Here is a 15,013-nt window from a genome sequence, read left to right as displayed (position 1 = left end):
GTATAAGAACACTTTGATTACAGTGACACCACATTTCTGTCCCTTGGACTCAAAAATTTCTGTGTAAGGAGACTTGTAAGTTTGTGATGCAATAATATAGGCTATACTTTATCTATGCACAAGGAAGATGATAGAATATATGTGTTGATTGTAATAAACGGTTTGTTGTGTTTGTTTACTAGTTTGGGTTTGCACACAGTATATTCTTACAGTAGTCCTTCTGAAAGTAGCCTATTGTATATTTTTTGTATTGTACCATACTGAAGTAGACGATTCAACAATCGCTATGTAGCTATAGTAGAACTCGTTTATAACGGACACTTATATATGGGATAACCGTATACAACGGACTAATTCTCCAGACACTTTGAGGAAAAGCAATGTAAAATACCTTGTATAAAACGGATATCGCATATAACGGACGAATTTCGCTGGTCCCGACTGGTCCGTTTTATGCGAGTTCTACTGTAGTCATCTGCGCCCATTTTACTTGACTTCGTCCACAGTGACACTTCGCTTATAGTGACACTTTTTCCGCGGTCATTTTAGGTGTCACTATAGGTAAATTCTATTGTATACTGAAAGCCACGTCTTTAAATAAATACTTTATTTTACTTTTACTATAAATACTTTAAACATTTTAATTTACTTCTCTACTTTTAAAAAATAAATGCTTTATTCAGTCTACTAGTTATATGACCATTAAAAACAAAAATTTTTGGATTGGCGACACAAAACTACTTCGGGAAATGGTTTCCATAAAAACAAAGGGGTTGATTTGTCAGCGTGGCACAACTGCTATCTGCAGCACCATCTCAACTGAATCAAGTCATTTGTTTAATTTCAGTTTGAGAATCTGTCAATGGTCAGAACTGGAATGGGAAAAAGATGTTGATAGTACTTATGGTAACAACAAGCGCCATCCTTGCGAACTATTTTCAGAGGAAGAATATGTTACGGTATATCCATCGAAGACCAGCCAAATTAAGCAGGCAAACTGTATTAAGACTACAGACATCAAACCAGTGAACTTAAAGCATCATGAGTTTCCACGAAGTGGCGCAAGAGCTCCTTGCATACCCTCCACAACGGGCGAACAATGTAAGTTTTACTTTTTTAAACATAATGGGTATATTCTTATGTGTTTAATAGTTTATAAATACATTGTTCCACCTCATCTTTAAAGGGAGGTGAGATATCCACTTCCCCGGTACATTATATCCATAATTTATGCGTCAAATGTAATTTAATACAGATATCAAGCACTAAGTCAGTAAAAGTTACAGTATAATACTTGGAATCGTGCATTATGCTCATTCAATTGGTAACTGGTACTGCAACAAAATTAAACCAGTTTGTACAACTCGCGTCAAACGAGTGTACAAAGAAAAACTGTATAGAATCGTTAAAAACGTCTGTCCTTGATATTTGGGTACGTTTGCGGGTATCCTACTGTGGCTACTTAGCCATCTGCTGCTCTTTTCAAATTGAAAAGAATTGGCCGCAACTGCTGAACATTCAATGAGTATATGTGTCATACGCTTCCTTTATTGTTTTTATTCTGATTTTGGCGAAAAGGGTCATTTGCAAGAAACAAACTTAACCAACTGTTAACGCACATCACTTGACTGAGCAATCATTTTTAAGTAAATCTCTGCGAGTAACTACTTATCTTAATGTCAACGTTGAAATAATACCAAATCTCGAAATAAGAATATTAACTACACTTTGGTGTTAATTCATTGCTTAATTCTGTATCATATTACAGTATTTGACAAGCTAACTATATAACTTTGGAAATCGTAGCAAAATATTTGAACACACAATTAACATTAACATTATAAGTTTGAAATATATATTAAAAGCTCACGTTTGGAAGAATAGCGTGGTAGGTTATTGATAACGCACACTGTAAAGGACGTCTGCAGAAGATAATATCATAGATTATATTAAAAAATATAAGTTTTAATAGCTTTGTTTCTACTGGGTTATAGTAGGTATAGCGGTCAGAATTGGATACAAATTGGTTTAGGTTGTATGCCAAAGTTAATTGAATTGATTTACCAAAATTTTATACGGGAATTATTTTCAAACTTTTACAACTATTTTGTTTAATCATTTATCAAGTAATTACGTGCTTAAAAATTTGGTTTTCTGGTAATTAGTTTTCCTTACTTCACACGTTTACGTATAGTTTGATTGTATTGTTTTCATTTCAAAACTGTTCATTTTCATTCCATTTGTCAACACTGCTTGACACTTCGTCCCTTCTTTTTTCGTTTCAATCGGTATAGACCTGATTCACAGCGTGCGCTTATGACGTAACAATAGTTCAACTCTAGGCTAGCGATCTGCCGAAAAAGCGCCCTGGACAATTATATTGTACAAAAAGTATTTGCAGTTCAGTGTGTACTGAGAGTACTTAGAGAAGTGGCGCTGTACATTGTACTTCGATGAGAAGTATTAGCTTTGTAAAACCTATCGAGTTGTTTTGGAGCTATTAAAGTACCCGTAGTCAGGGATACGTGTTAAAGTCCAACGGTTAAAATTTTTAAAGTGAAACATCACGACAAACACCCGAATAACGTGAGTAGGCTATACGTCGCTTAAAAAATTGTTACTTTATGCATACAGCTTACATGGTTTTTCACAAATTTTTTTTGCGAATTTATAGAAGATATTCTATTTAGGTATTCACTTAACTTTAGTTTCATGAAAAGCAGTAAAACAGTTATTGAGACTTAGGAGCAAAATGTTGAGAAATTCAAAACAAAATCACTAGAGCCAGAGTAGATGCAAACATTTTGATTGTAGATTAGATCTATACCTCGCTTTGTGAATGAATGGAGTCATTACTCGAAACATTCGCAATTCAAGTTTTTGCATCTAGATACTTTGGCTCTAATGCTTTTGCTTTGAGACATTTTATTACGATATTATCAGACTATTGTGTATAAAACAGCGCAAAATTTTGCAAATACCGTCGCCGGTCCAGACAAATCTTTTTTTGCCAAGTTTGAGAATGAAGAGGTCATAATGACATCACTAGTTACATAATCGCTAATTAATTGTTATCGCTTATATTACCTGGGAAAGGGATGAAAATTGGACAATAGTTGCAGACCACCGACTGGTGACATGATGAAAGCTTTCTCACACCTGCACCGAACACGGCTCATTAATTATCACTTTGCAAGGTTCACTTCCCACTTGAAATTATTCTGTCAGGTCAGGAAAGTCGTGGACGGCCAGTCCAATGGACAGATAGGCAAATAGATCTTACGCTTATATTATTGTGATATGTCGATTGTGTACGCAGGTTATACAAATGGTGGTTAGTCGATTATAGGTTTAGGTTAATTTCAGTGTGTACGCTATGGCTGTAATATTGCATTTGTAACCTGTGGAAGAGAAAAGTGGGCAACATTTTTCCTTTAAAATGAGAGGTAATTTTATGACGTAATAAACAACATGACAGCAACACCCATTTTATTTAATGAGTTCTGCTGAAACACTGTATTTGTCAATACTGTAGTGGGCAAATGAAAGCTTACAGCATCAAACGTAAATTTATGGAAATTTTTAAGATTACTGTATAAACTGAATCTCTCCATAGACTTTAATGTAACTAGTAAAAGTTTTTGTTAGCTTTGTATGTTATAAATCATAACATGAGCAATTTGTAAGAATTTTTATGTGTCAAGGTCAAGTCAAACTTGTCGTTTGTACGTCAGCACGAAAACTTACAGTTACGGTTTTGGGCCTTAGGTCACTTCCACACTGTTACACATCACATGATTCATCAAGTTTCGTTTATTTAAAGGTACGTTAAATTGTAATCCGTAAAATTTTACCGGTGCAAAATACAAATTTTTGTTTTCTTGCATCCGTTTCCAGCATAAAGTGCTTTTTTTCGTTTTTGCAGTTGTCGTTATCGCCTGATCATGACCGACGTGTTCGTTATAAAACCAACCCGGAATTGGTGACTTCAAATGCAGTTTCACTACATGACACGTTTTCCTTGTAAATTAACTAACCAGCAAATGATAACGAGCAAATACTAAATATTCGAATGGTTAATGGTTACGCTTTTTGAATTAATAGTGTCTTTGTTTTAAACATCTCTTTTGTTTTAGTGATATTTCATCTCAAATTGCAAGTAAAAGACTTCTGCTATCTGCTTGGTGTACCAAGGCACAATGCCATCGACCCACTTTCATAGGTTGCATGAGCTTTGGACTGAAAAAGATTTTAAAGTCGAACTCGGTAAGTTCTGAGTGCACACAGTTTTACATATTTTTATCATATTTTGATGTAAAACTGTTTTCATTTTTTTGGCAAGTTATCTAAAATGAATGATTTTGTAGTAAACAAATTTAAGCTTGTACAAAAGTTCGTTCTGTAGATTGGGAAAATTAGTTAAACATACATTTTTAGATCGTACAAGGATGGTATTACTTATTAAGCGAACCTCTAGGCCGGGAAAAACACCTCGCTGTAAGAATCGTGCAGAATTCATGTGAGTTTTCATTTATTTCAACCACAAAAAACTGAAAGGTCTTTGTCACTTGCAACAAGTACATACATACCAATATTGACTTCACTGATTACAGATCGCAAATCAAGTCGACTTGAAGAATCTCCACAACTGAAGGTAAGGACTCTTCGGATTTTCAATACGGATGAAGAAGAGAAATATTCTCCCAGATATCGTCAGCTCACTGCCTATTCGGAGACTAGCGACAGTTCCTCCATAAGTGTTATTAGCAATATGAACAGCACGGTAATTAACTTACGCTTGGTTTGTTTAGCATCTTGCTTTGCACTGAGTGTGTAGATGACGTACAATATTTTATTCAAAAGAGCGAGTATATGAGCCTCGTTTAATGCAAAATGGTTTGTACTTGCCATGAATTGTGTTATATTGTCGGTCATATTATTATAGATTACATTTAAAAAAATGTTCAAGCACTTGGGATTAGGTGCGAATTTTTTTGTATGAATTGTGCCAAATAGGATTAAACGTCCGATTTCAACAGAATAACAGCGAGGTAACTTTATCCAAACACAAAGCCAGCAATTATAATCGTACAGAGTCAGCAGTCGGTCGTTGGTCCGAAGCGAACGGTTTTACGACGAACTTTCTAAACCGCTATTCGACGCTGCCATTATAAATGAAGCGCAATGGACATATGGTTCTTTGATCTATATTAAAAGGAATGGGTAGTTTACCATGTAATTTTTTGTAATAAAAGTTAGATTAATCGGGCAAGATGCGGAACTAATTCATTGTAAACGTATAATTGCCCACCTGCCAGGCTGCCACTGTATGCGCAATGCGCATTGCAGTACTTTTTTAGACGTTTTGTTCGTTCCAGATTTTTAGTGTTTGGCAATAGCGCTTATACGCTAAAATAATGTTATTTTTCAACCAGGAATCGAGCATTTCGATTTCGATAAACATTCCATAATTTAACATTCCATTATTTCAACCTCCTCTGCTTTAACTTGGTCTAAAATTAGAAGTTGGTGACCCCAACATATTCTTTCTTATAATTATAAAAAAGTGGTCACAGCCACCAGATTCAGGAGGCGCTATAAAGTACTGTTTTCAATTGGACATTTTTATACCAGCTCGTTAGAAACATTTATATACATATATTTATACCTTTTTCTGCTGATATTTATGTTTGCATCTTTGGTTTCTTTATTAAACGCATTTAATGTCTTTAAGTATTGTGATGTAGATCCCTCAAGTTTAAGTAACTTATTTATAATTAATTGACATATATTACTCTATACATGTGGGGTTAAAACAGAAAAAATAATAAATTTTTCCTTCAGAAACCAACCAAAGTATACGAACATGAAAGACCGAGGCCGAAACCCCGTTTAAAATGCAACAAAAGACAACGCGATGATATCGACTATGACGAAAAGGAGGCACCGTCACCTAAAAGGGCGTTTATGCTTGACTCCGCTTGTGCATCTTCGCAAAGTCAAGAAAAACAAATTATTAGCCAAGAAAACAAATCATCTTCATTTCAAAATTTTTCCAATCTCCACGCAAAGAGTAAAAAGTTGTGCAACATCCAATCCCCGACAGCCAGAGCAAAGACTCCAACTGGTCGCAGGCTGATCCGTAGGAAGAGTTACACTTCCACTGATCTCCTTCTCTTTCGGATGAGTTACTTTGGGAACACAGAGGAGACTGAGAGTTCAAGTGAATTTGAAAATGAAGCTGAACAAAGGCGAAACATAAACACAGCGATTTGTAAGACTTTGCCTAATAAATACGGTCCAAAGAACAAATCAAGTGGAGGTAATTATTACAGAGTCCAATATTCTCAATCGCTTACAGTTCAGAAACCCTTCCAGATTTCTGCAAAACAAACATCGTATGCCATAGAAGAAAATAACGACGATGATGAATTTATTACTCGATCGTGTTTGGTTGAACATCGAATGAGGAGTCACATGGCCCGAAGAAGAAAACTTAATGCCCAAAGATCTGTTCATGAGAAGTTCGTAGATTTTTCTTCTGTTGGGAAAACTGCACTTGAAAAAATCTCATTGAAGGATTGCAAAACCTGTGACAATACTTCAACAAATTCGCAAAAACCACGAACTGAAGCTGAGGACAAGGGTTATCACAGTGTTGTGACTTTATTGTCGCAAACGTCGTCGAGTGGTTTATCTGACGGCGAGCAATCGGCGTTAGAAAAGGTTAAAACCGTTGATGTAGTCCTCAAAGCAACTGCAAATAACTTAATAAAGAAAACCGCATCGTCACATTTTGATAGCTTGTCTCGCGATTGTTGTTATCACTCTTCTGAGGCTGACCCTGTTGTTGCAATTCAAAAGAAAAAGTCAACTTCATATGATGAGGAATTGCAAAAAAAGAGACCAAATTCCTTGTGAGCATTTTCATTTGCATTTTTTCTCTAGTCTTTACTTATTGTTAAAACGATGTTATGAACATAAACATATTTTCAGATATTCACTGAAAAGCTGGTTTCAGAAGAAATCTCATGAAACATCTGAATCGCTTTCTTTGAAGAAAACTCAGCCTTCAAAGTCATTCTCAACGGGATGGCTACTTAAACATAAAAGCAACAACAACAACAACAACAACAACCATAATAATAACAACACTGACAACAACAACGACGACGACGACGAAGCCAATCGCTTGAAACGATCGAACAGCGTAAAAAACAATGATTCAAAGTGAGTATTGTCTTCCTATCTTATATGATAATAGCTCACAAATGGTGTAGCAAACTCAAGCTTACGAAAATTGCGTTAAATTATTAAAAGCTATAACCCTTTGAGTACTCCCATATATTTTGCCTTTTTGCTATCTTGTTAAGCTTTGATTTGGGTTAGTCTTCAGTATTTTTTTATTGCAACGAAAAGTGAAGGACAAATACGCATGCATCAAACCTGTATTTATCCCGGTGAGTTTATTTGACTTTGAGAAAATGCGTTTATGTTTTGTAGTACTTGTGCGGCCTGTAACCTATCAACCAAGTCGTTTACTGACGTCATAAAAAACAAAGGTAAAGCTTCATAATATTTATATTGTAGGAGACATGTTATATTCCATTCATTATATCTACTCAAGCTTATATAAATGTATATGAAGATATATCATAACATTTTATGATAAAAAGACAATCTATTTTGATTTTTCAGTTGAAATTTCAGCTTTCAGGCGATTTCTTCAAAATGAGTTTAGCGAAGAAAACCTCGATTTTTGGATAGACTGCGAAAATTACAAAAATGCCAAACAAAACAAACGCCAAAAGGTGGCGGTCAAGATCTATGAACGTTATTTGACAAGCGAATCTCCAAAGGAGGTAAGAAATTACTTCAATTAAAAATTGTGCAAAAATTTTTGTTGTAGGTTAAGGCTATAAGCGGTTGCATTTTTGTAGGTTAATATTGATGCAAAAATCAGAAGCGAAATAAAATCAAAACTTATCACTCTGAGTAAGGATATATTTGACGATGCACAGCTGCATATTTTCAAACTCATGAAAAAAGATTCATTTCGACGTTTCCAAATCACTGAAAGCAAGAATTGCAAATGCCGCTCTCTTGTGCATTAGTTATCTGAAAACGACTGCAATATTTGTACTTATTTATGCTAAAGTATTCATCTTGCCGTGATTTCTTTATCTTTGCCATATGCTGTTTGTTTGTATGTTTTTACGCTGTAAGTTATACGCAGTCTTTCATGTTCCGTAGTGTTTTTGTTGAAGGTGGCAACTTTTTGCTCTTGGTTGCTGAATGTGATTTGGACCACGGACCGTATGTGCATTGTAACCAACAAATTAAAACTCTAATATTAATGTGATTTCTAAAAGGTGATCGTTGCGAGTTGCAATAAACCACAAGAATATCTATTGAACCTCAACGTATAAGTAGTACAAACGTGATAAACGTCGCTTTGTCAAGCGTTACTTGCCATAAGATAGCTGCTATATAGCCTACCTCGTTACGAAGCCTGGATGTTCTTATAATGCAATTCTACTTCTACGGCTAAACTCTCAAACAAAAAGCGTATTGCTACCTTAAGTTTTAGTTTTATTGACTTTCCATAAATCAATTTTATAATCATATTAACAATGTAGCATTAAAAAGAAGAAAGTTTAACGTGTTACGAAAACTATCTCCTTTTAATACGAAAAGCATGAATTTGCGGCCATCATATACCAATTTCTATTTTGATTCCAAAACTTCAAACTATCTCAGTTAGTTGGAATTATCGCTCAGAATTCTGTCCACAGGAATTACATTCATCATATACAAAAACAAATGTCGTAACAATCATTACAAATTAAAAACTTTTGTAACATGGCGTCAAAGCCCGTATGACTCATATCTAAGATCTGATTGAGGATTATTAAAGCAAAGCTTGTTGTTTATATTGTCAACCAGAGTTCGGTGACATCAAAAGTGATAAATCGTGACTAACGGGAGTAGAAATAAATTACGTGTATCTACATGATATAAAATGTGTTGCAATATCGGACAAACCACGCTGTATGATGTAACTTAGTTAGTGGACAACAGATGTCTCCGTCCTGTTTACAAGTTTATAGCATTACGGAAGACCATAAAAGGCAGTTTGCTAGAGTACTGAGCGGTGAATGTCACGAAATGTTGCATATCAGTCATTGCGTAAAAGAGCATATTTTTGGGTTTGCTAAAAAGGCAAAAAGGAAATTTGCAAGGTATGTGGACAATGTAAGATGTAATGATGTAAAATAAATCCTTCTTTGGAATCCTGCATCCTGGTTTATCGCAGAAATTGTTGTGTTCATTTATAGTTAAGATAGGAAATGAACAGATTGTGATTGCTCTATACTTAATTTGGGAATAGAAAAAGACAATAAGTTTGCAGCATAATCTTTGCAAGAAGAATACGTATCGTGATGTAACATACCCCACAAACTATACAGCATTTATAGGGTTATTATTTACAACGGTTCAAAATAATGAAAGGAAATTACATTACTTAATCGGGTCATGTCATGATGTTAATCACGTAACCAGATGGCAGCAATAAACAGTTGCTAACAAAGGAACACAAACCGGTGCACTTAATCCGAGATTTCAAGATTTCAAAGACACAAAAACGAACTGAAAAAAACTAAAGTCCACGAGACGTAATTTTATGACATTAGATTAAACTAACTGCTTGCTTATGTATTGATATAAAGTTATATTAGCCAGGATAATCGCAAGGAAATGTAAGAATATGATTTTTTACTTCTAGAATTACAACAGCGGCAAATACAATAAGTAAACACTAGTAAATCAAATTAAGTAATTTATTATTATGAACCGTACATGTCAATAAGATGCTAAACAAAGTATTCTATATAATCAACAGTTATTGTGAACGCATAATTATTGTTAACCAATTAACGAAAAAAATTGTAAGCAAGCAAAATTCCAACAAACACCATGACAAACAGTATTTAATCTTTCAAGTATTTTGTGTCTTTTGTTCCTTTGCGATGATTGTAGGCTTGCAGAGCTTCTAAAACTTCGTCTCGCGATGAAACAGCCTTGAGAAACTCGTCAGCTCTGTCCGCTGGACCATCGTAGGTGCTTCCGGTACCGTCTCCGAGTTTAATTTGAAAACCATCAGGGGTTTTTATGGTTGCTCCCGTATTTTTCACAGTGATCTTTGTCACTGTAGAACAATTTAAAAAGTGTTAATAATTAATGTTAGTACTTTAAGGTTGTTGTTAATGTAGTTGTTACAATAATTTACTTTTGAGCTTATCTATTTTATAGGTTAAGTTCTATTATAAGTTTGTTTAAGGTGCATTAATAAAGTCGCACACTACATATGTAATTCATATAGCGTAGTAATTACACCATAGCCTCCGCATAATAAATTCCCACAGTATAGTTTGTATTGTTGTTGAACGTTTCCCGACACTTTATCTTGTTTTCTTCGGCAGGAAAACAACTGAGGAAAAGGCTCACAAAGAGTTTTTATCATAAACGAACTCCCAGAAATCATCACGTCACGAATCATTTAATGGTCTTGTATCATTGCCGAACTATCGTTTTGCTCAAAAACATTTAATTTGATTTTGTCTCGTTTTGTGGCTTGAAATCAGGGGCGACTTATTACACAGGCCAACAAAAAAGTTTTTTTTCAAAAGGCATGATATGTTAGACTGATTTAGGGGTATATCAGGGGCGCTGAGTCCGAAAATGCCATTACTTTTGCTGAATTGGCCCTAGTTTTTGAGATATTGCTTTTTACTACATATACCATGAACAGTTAGATATGTATGCTAGTGAGTAACATAGGTTAACAAAAACTGAAGCCATGTGAAGCAGCTATTTAGTTTTGCCCAAATGTTGAGTTGTCTGGCACAAAGTTCTCGCTTGGGAGGTAAATAAGACCTTAGATTAGTTTATATCATCTCCCATCAAGCACTAACATAAGCCTTAACATCAACACATAGCATAACATTCTTGATTCGGCAACAAAAATAACGTTTTACCGGGACAGAGAAGAAATGTTAACGCAATTTTTCTCTCAACAAGATAATTTTGTATACTGTAAAAACATTAAAGGACTTCTTTCATCTATGGGTCTACTTGAATATAAACCAGAAGAATGGAGGTTATTCATTGACAGCTCCAAAAAAAGTTTGAAATGTGTGCTACTTCGCAACGGAAATAAGTTTGCCTGTGTTCCAATTGGCCACTCAGTCGTTTTAAAGGAACACTACCAAAGTGTAAAGATGATCTTGAAGAAACTTTTTTATACTGAGCATAACTGGGAGATATGCGTTGATTTGAAAATGTTCAACTTTCTCTTAGGACATCAAGGCGGCTACACCAAGTATCCCTGGTTTATTTGTTACTGGGATAATCGGGCCACTTATCAACGTTGGATTAAAAAGGAATGGCCCATACGTGAACAGCTTGTGCACGAAAAAAAAAATTGTAAATGAACCTTTGGTCAGTCGTGATCGCATCATTTTACCCACATTGCACATCAAATTGGGTTTGATGAAACAATTTGTCAAGGCTTTAGATAAAGATGGTGCTTGTTTTGATCACCTGTGCAAAGTATTTCCTGGTCTTAGTATTGAAAAGCTGAAAGCAGGAATTTTTGATGGGCCACAAATACAAAAATTAATTTAAGATTAAGTTTTTCCATCACATATGACTGAAGTTGAGAAGGCAAATGAAAAAATTGATTGCTTGTTTATTTCGTCTGTTTTTACAAATTGTCGTCTTTCTTGTGTAGGCTTAGGCATACTTGGTTTGTTATTACCAAATTACTGCTATTTATTGTTCACTTCAAACAACTTTTAATGTGGTATTGGAAGCTTAGTCTCACACATTGCAATATGTTAGGAGAATCTGTTGAAAATACGAATAAATGGGGCATTTTTTGTGTTGAATATATGGAAAAGAATATACTTATGCAGCACTTCTTGTTTTAGCTAATCTCACTGTGTCTTTAGCTTTTGCTCATTCTTGTGGTTTTAGTGCAGATAGACTTACAACAACATTTAATAAAGGCTGTTCCTTAAGATAAAATGCAACCTATAGCTTCAAATTTAAAAGGTACCAAAAATATCGAAATTCGCTAATATCTTAAAAACTAGAGCCAATCTGCAAAAACTAATTGCATTTTTGGGCTCAGCGCCCCTGATACACTCTAAAATCGTTCTTACCTTCCATGCCAGAATTTTTTTGTTGGCCAGTGTTATCATAGCAACGTAATTCAGAGGAATTTGGTAAGATAGTCTAAAACTATCGTAATAAACTAAAACACTTTGCGCAAGTCCGTATGTTTTAATCCATTTTTGGTGATAGCCTAATGACTTCTCAAAACCTTGCAGTTCATGTTTTCGCAACGTGTTGAGTGGGCAACTTTCGTTAAAGTATGCGAGTAAAATCGGCAGTTATGTGAGTTTAAAGAAGGAAACACGTCATTCCTTAGTAACGTCTTTTATAGCGCTCCCAAAGACATTAAAATACTTTCTAACACTCGTCAACGATATTTATTACGTAATATTAATAAAGCAAAAAATGATCTCCGTTATTATATTAAAATAAACTATAACAAACGTATGTAGCCTACAATGTTGGGTACAAGTTTGCACCAGAGTAAAAAATCAATATCGAGCAAAAAGAAATTGCAAGACGTTGTATGAAAATTTGTTCATTACTGCGCAAAATTGACCGCGATAGCTGTTGCTGTTTGTTACTTTGTTTGGTATAAACCACCAAATGGTGGGCGGAATTCAGCCACACCTGGGCAGTGCCATTGTCTAATATATAAAACACTTGAACAGAATGTGATTAAAGGAGCCACATCAAGGAACTAAATGTTCAAGTAACACATTGAAACATGCCTCTTAAACTATGTTCGGTTCGTTATATCCATCCTTTGCATAATGAAGTTTTTTAAACTTTTTAGAAAAGCTGTTACATGTTCGTATGAAAAAGTAAGTGTACTTTCAAGCCAAGTCATTTGAAAAGCCACTGACAAAGTTTCTGAACGCAATATTATTTGATTACACGAAATTAATTCATGTAACTTTTTATAGGCGAGCTTAGGCTATTTGTGAACTTGGTAGAAGTTTTTATGCAACAGCGTTTAAAAAAAGCTTCAATCTCACTTTACGCTTTCACGCCATGCACTTTCACTGTTTTTCGCAAAATATTTAGCCTTTTAATAGAGAAACAAAAACTGAAAACTATAAGCAAAAAATGATTTATCCAACACAAGCGGCCGCACTAGCTGTCAGATTTTGATAAATAAAATTTTATAACCGTTCACAAAAAGTCTTTATGAAGAGCCTACACTTCGGCAGGTGGTAATCAAATTTTCTACGGTATTAAGTCAGCTTGTTCAAATTTTTTGTTTTAACTTAAGTACGATTTAATGGATATTTATATGAATTTAAACGAAATTCTCGTTCCCTGTTTAATGTATTCATAAAGTATAAAAAAAATTCAGAAAGTTAATGTGCATTACTCACTAGGTTTACTTTCTTCTCCTCCCATCTTTTTTTAAGAACAAAGTTCGTTTCCAACAAAAAAGTTAATTCAAATTTCTATAATAAACAATTGGCAAACACAAAAGGTTAATTGACATCACACTGAAAATCACTACCGGTATACATTTACATAAATTTTGAATTGCTGCAGCTTGGATGCTGTTGTCCACTTAGCATTGCACCATACTTTACAAAACTTTTTCTAACTTGGGAGTGAAATTTTTATTAATATGTTTTAAGAAAACTTTAGAGCTCAGTAAGCAAAACCTCAGCAAAATGCCACCAAAGCCGTTGCAAAAACGTAATAAACTAAAATGTTATAAAAGCCACTCATTTACAGCTGCATAAAAGTAAAACTAGCCTGCTACTGTTAGAAAAGGAGTCTTTATTGTTCCGCTAAAACTTCTATCGGGACTAACATTGGTATGCATGATATTGGCTTGTCAAAAACAAATGCATAAGCAAACGAACAGGCGAACGTTATTGTGAATTTGACAATCATTTTGGTGCCATAATTCACATGTTACCTGCATGTAACCAATTCAAATTAACTTGATTGTTTTTACTTGCTCCTATAGATTCGACGAACAGCTATTTTATTACTGGTAAACAACGTTCTGCACTGTCTGCGATTTCGGATTTCTTCATCTGTCTATACCTATGGTATGGCTCATTATGTGTGTGTTATGCAACACAGAGGAACTGAAACTTTTCGGGCGCCTGCAAACGGGTAGTGAAATCAACAATTAGTCAAAATTTGAAGAACCGACAATTGAAACCTTTTCAAAACGGATAGCTTTTGTAACTTACTATTTTCATTCCAGATTTCGTAGGTTTTGCGTAAATGATCTAGGTCTTGCATGAATGAGGAGTCTTTATTGTTCCGCTAAAAAATTCTATCGGGACGAACATTGGTATGCCTGATATTGGCTTGTCAAAAACAAATGTAAGGGAACAGTCCCTGTTAGCTGTTTTTTGACGTTACTGTGAATTTGACTTCATTTACGTTACCATGAATTCATTTTAGTGTGGAAATCGACATGTTACCTGCATGTAACCAGTTCAAATTAAATTCATTATTTTTACTAGTTGCTATAGATTCGCCGAACAGCTATTTTATTATTGGTAAACAACGTTCTGCACTGTCTGCGACTTCGGATTTCTTCATCCGCCTATATATGGTATAGCTCGATAAAATAGGAGTGCACCGATGATGGCAGATAAATGTGCAACACAGAGGAACTGAAACTTTTCGGGCGCCCGCAAACGAGAAGTGAAATCACCAATTAGTCGAAATTTGAAGAGCCGAAAATTGAAACTTTTCCAAAATGGATAGCCTTTGTAAGTGACTATTTTCATTCCAGATTTCGTAGGTCTTGCGTGAAGGATCTATAATCTTTAGAAATTTACATTGGCTTTTGAACAATGAATTTTACTGTTTTTTTTTTAAGTAA

At 34.7% G+C, this 15,013-nt stretch overlaps 2 protein-coding genes and 1 long non-coding RNA gene across 5 annotated transcripts; 2 read left to right on the top strand and 1 right to left on the bottom strand.

Annotated features, from left to right (window-relative positions):
* The first annotated feature begins 3,317 nt into the window (after positions 1-3,317).
* LOC143463331 (uncharacterized) lies at positions 3,318-8,410 on the top strand. The gene is made up of 11 exons (XM_076961794.1): positions 3,318-3,446; positions 3,705-3,823; positions 3,926-4,023; positions 4,137-4,266; positions 4,438-4,519; positions 4,614-4,783; positions 5,845-6,917; positions 6,997-7,230; positions 7,504-7,562; positions 7,699-7,862; positions 7,941-8,410. The coding sequence occupies exons 1-11, from the start codon at positions 3,440-3,442 to the stop codon at positions 8,112-8,114; spliced, it is 2,310 nt and encodes a 769-aa protein (XP_076817909.1). The 5' UTR covers positions 3,318-3,439; the 3' UTR covers positions 8,115-8,410.
* A 661-nt stretch (positions 8,411-9,071) lies between these two features.
* LOC143461765 (uncharacterized) lies at positions 9,072-14,855 on the top strand. Of its 3 annotated transcripts, XR_013118078.1 has the most exons (3): positions 9,072-9,242; positions 14,138-14,505; positions 14,649-14,855. XR_013118078.1 is itself a non-coding variant. In XM_076959628.1 (2 exons), exon 2 carries the CDS (start codon positions 11,055-11,057, stop codon positions 11,493-11,495), a length of 441 nt encoding a protein of 146 aa, XP_076815743.1. In that variant the 5' UTR covers positions 9,072-9,242; positions 10,485-11,054; the 3' UTR covers positions 11,496-13,535. The 3 variants fall into 2 exon arrangements, 2 of the variants coding, with proteins under 2 accessions (XP_076815743.1, XP_076815744.1); XM_076959628.1 differs by lacking the exons at positions 14,138-14,505; positions 14,649-14,855 and adding an exon at positions 10,485-13,535.
* Positions 9,402-13,698, bottom strand: LOC143461767 (uncharacterized). The gene is made up of 2 exons (XR_013118079.1): positions 13,542-13,698; positions 9,402-10,210 (listed from the first exon to the last, which is right to left on the bottom strand). It is a non-coding gene; the product is annotated as an uncharacterized LOC143461767 (long non-coding RNA).
* Positions 14,856-15,013: the final 158 nt, after the last annotated feature.

The sequence above is a fragment of the Clavelina lepadiformis genome, chromosome 6 (assembly GCF_947623445.1).
Source record: "Clavelina lepadiformis chromosome 6, kaClaLepa1.1, whole genome shotgun sequence".
Classification (NCBI taxonomy): Eukaryota; Metazoa; Chordata; class Ascidiacea; order Aplousobranchia; family Clavelinidae; genus Clavelina; species Clavelina lepadiformis.
This window is presented reverse-complemented; position numbering and strand designations above follow the sequence as displayed.

Excerpts from the sequence above, each read along its gene's own strand:
- LOC143463331 (XM_076961794.1), top strand. Across the intron at positions 4,267-4,437 it reads AGATTTTAAAGTCGAACTCG|ATCGTACAAGGATGGTATTA; the intron begins GTAAGTTCTGAG and ends ATACATTTTTAG. Across the intron at positions 6,918-6,996 it reads AAAAAGAGACCAAATTCCTT|ATATTCACTGAAAAGCTGGT; the intron begins GTGAGCATTTTC and ends ACATATTTTCAG.
- LOC143461765 (XM_076959628.1), top strand. The coding sequence starts at position 11,055 with ATGTTAACGCAATTTTTCTCTCAACAAGATAATTTTGTATACTGTAAA.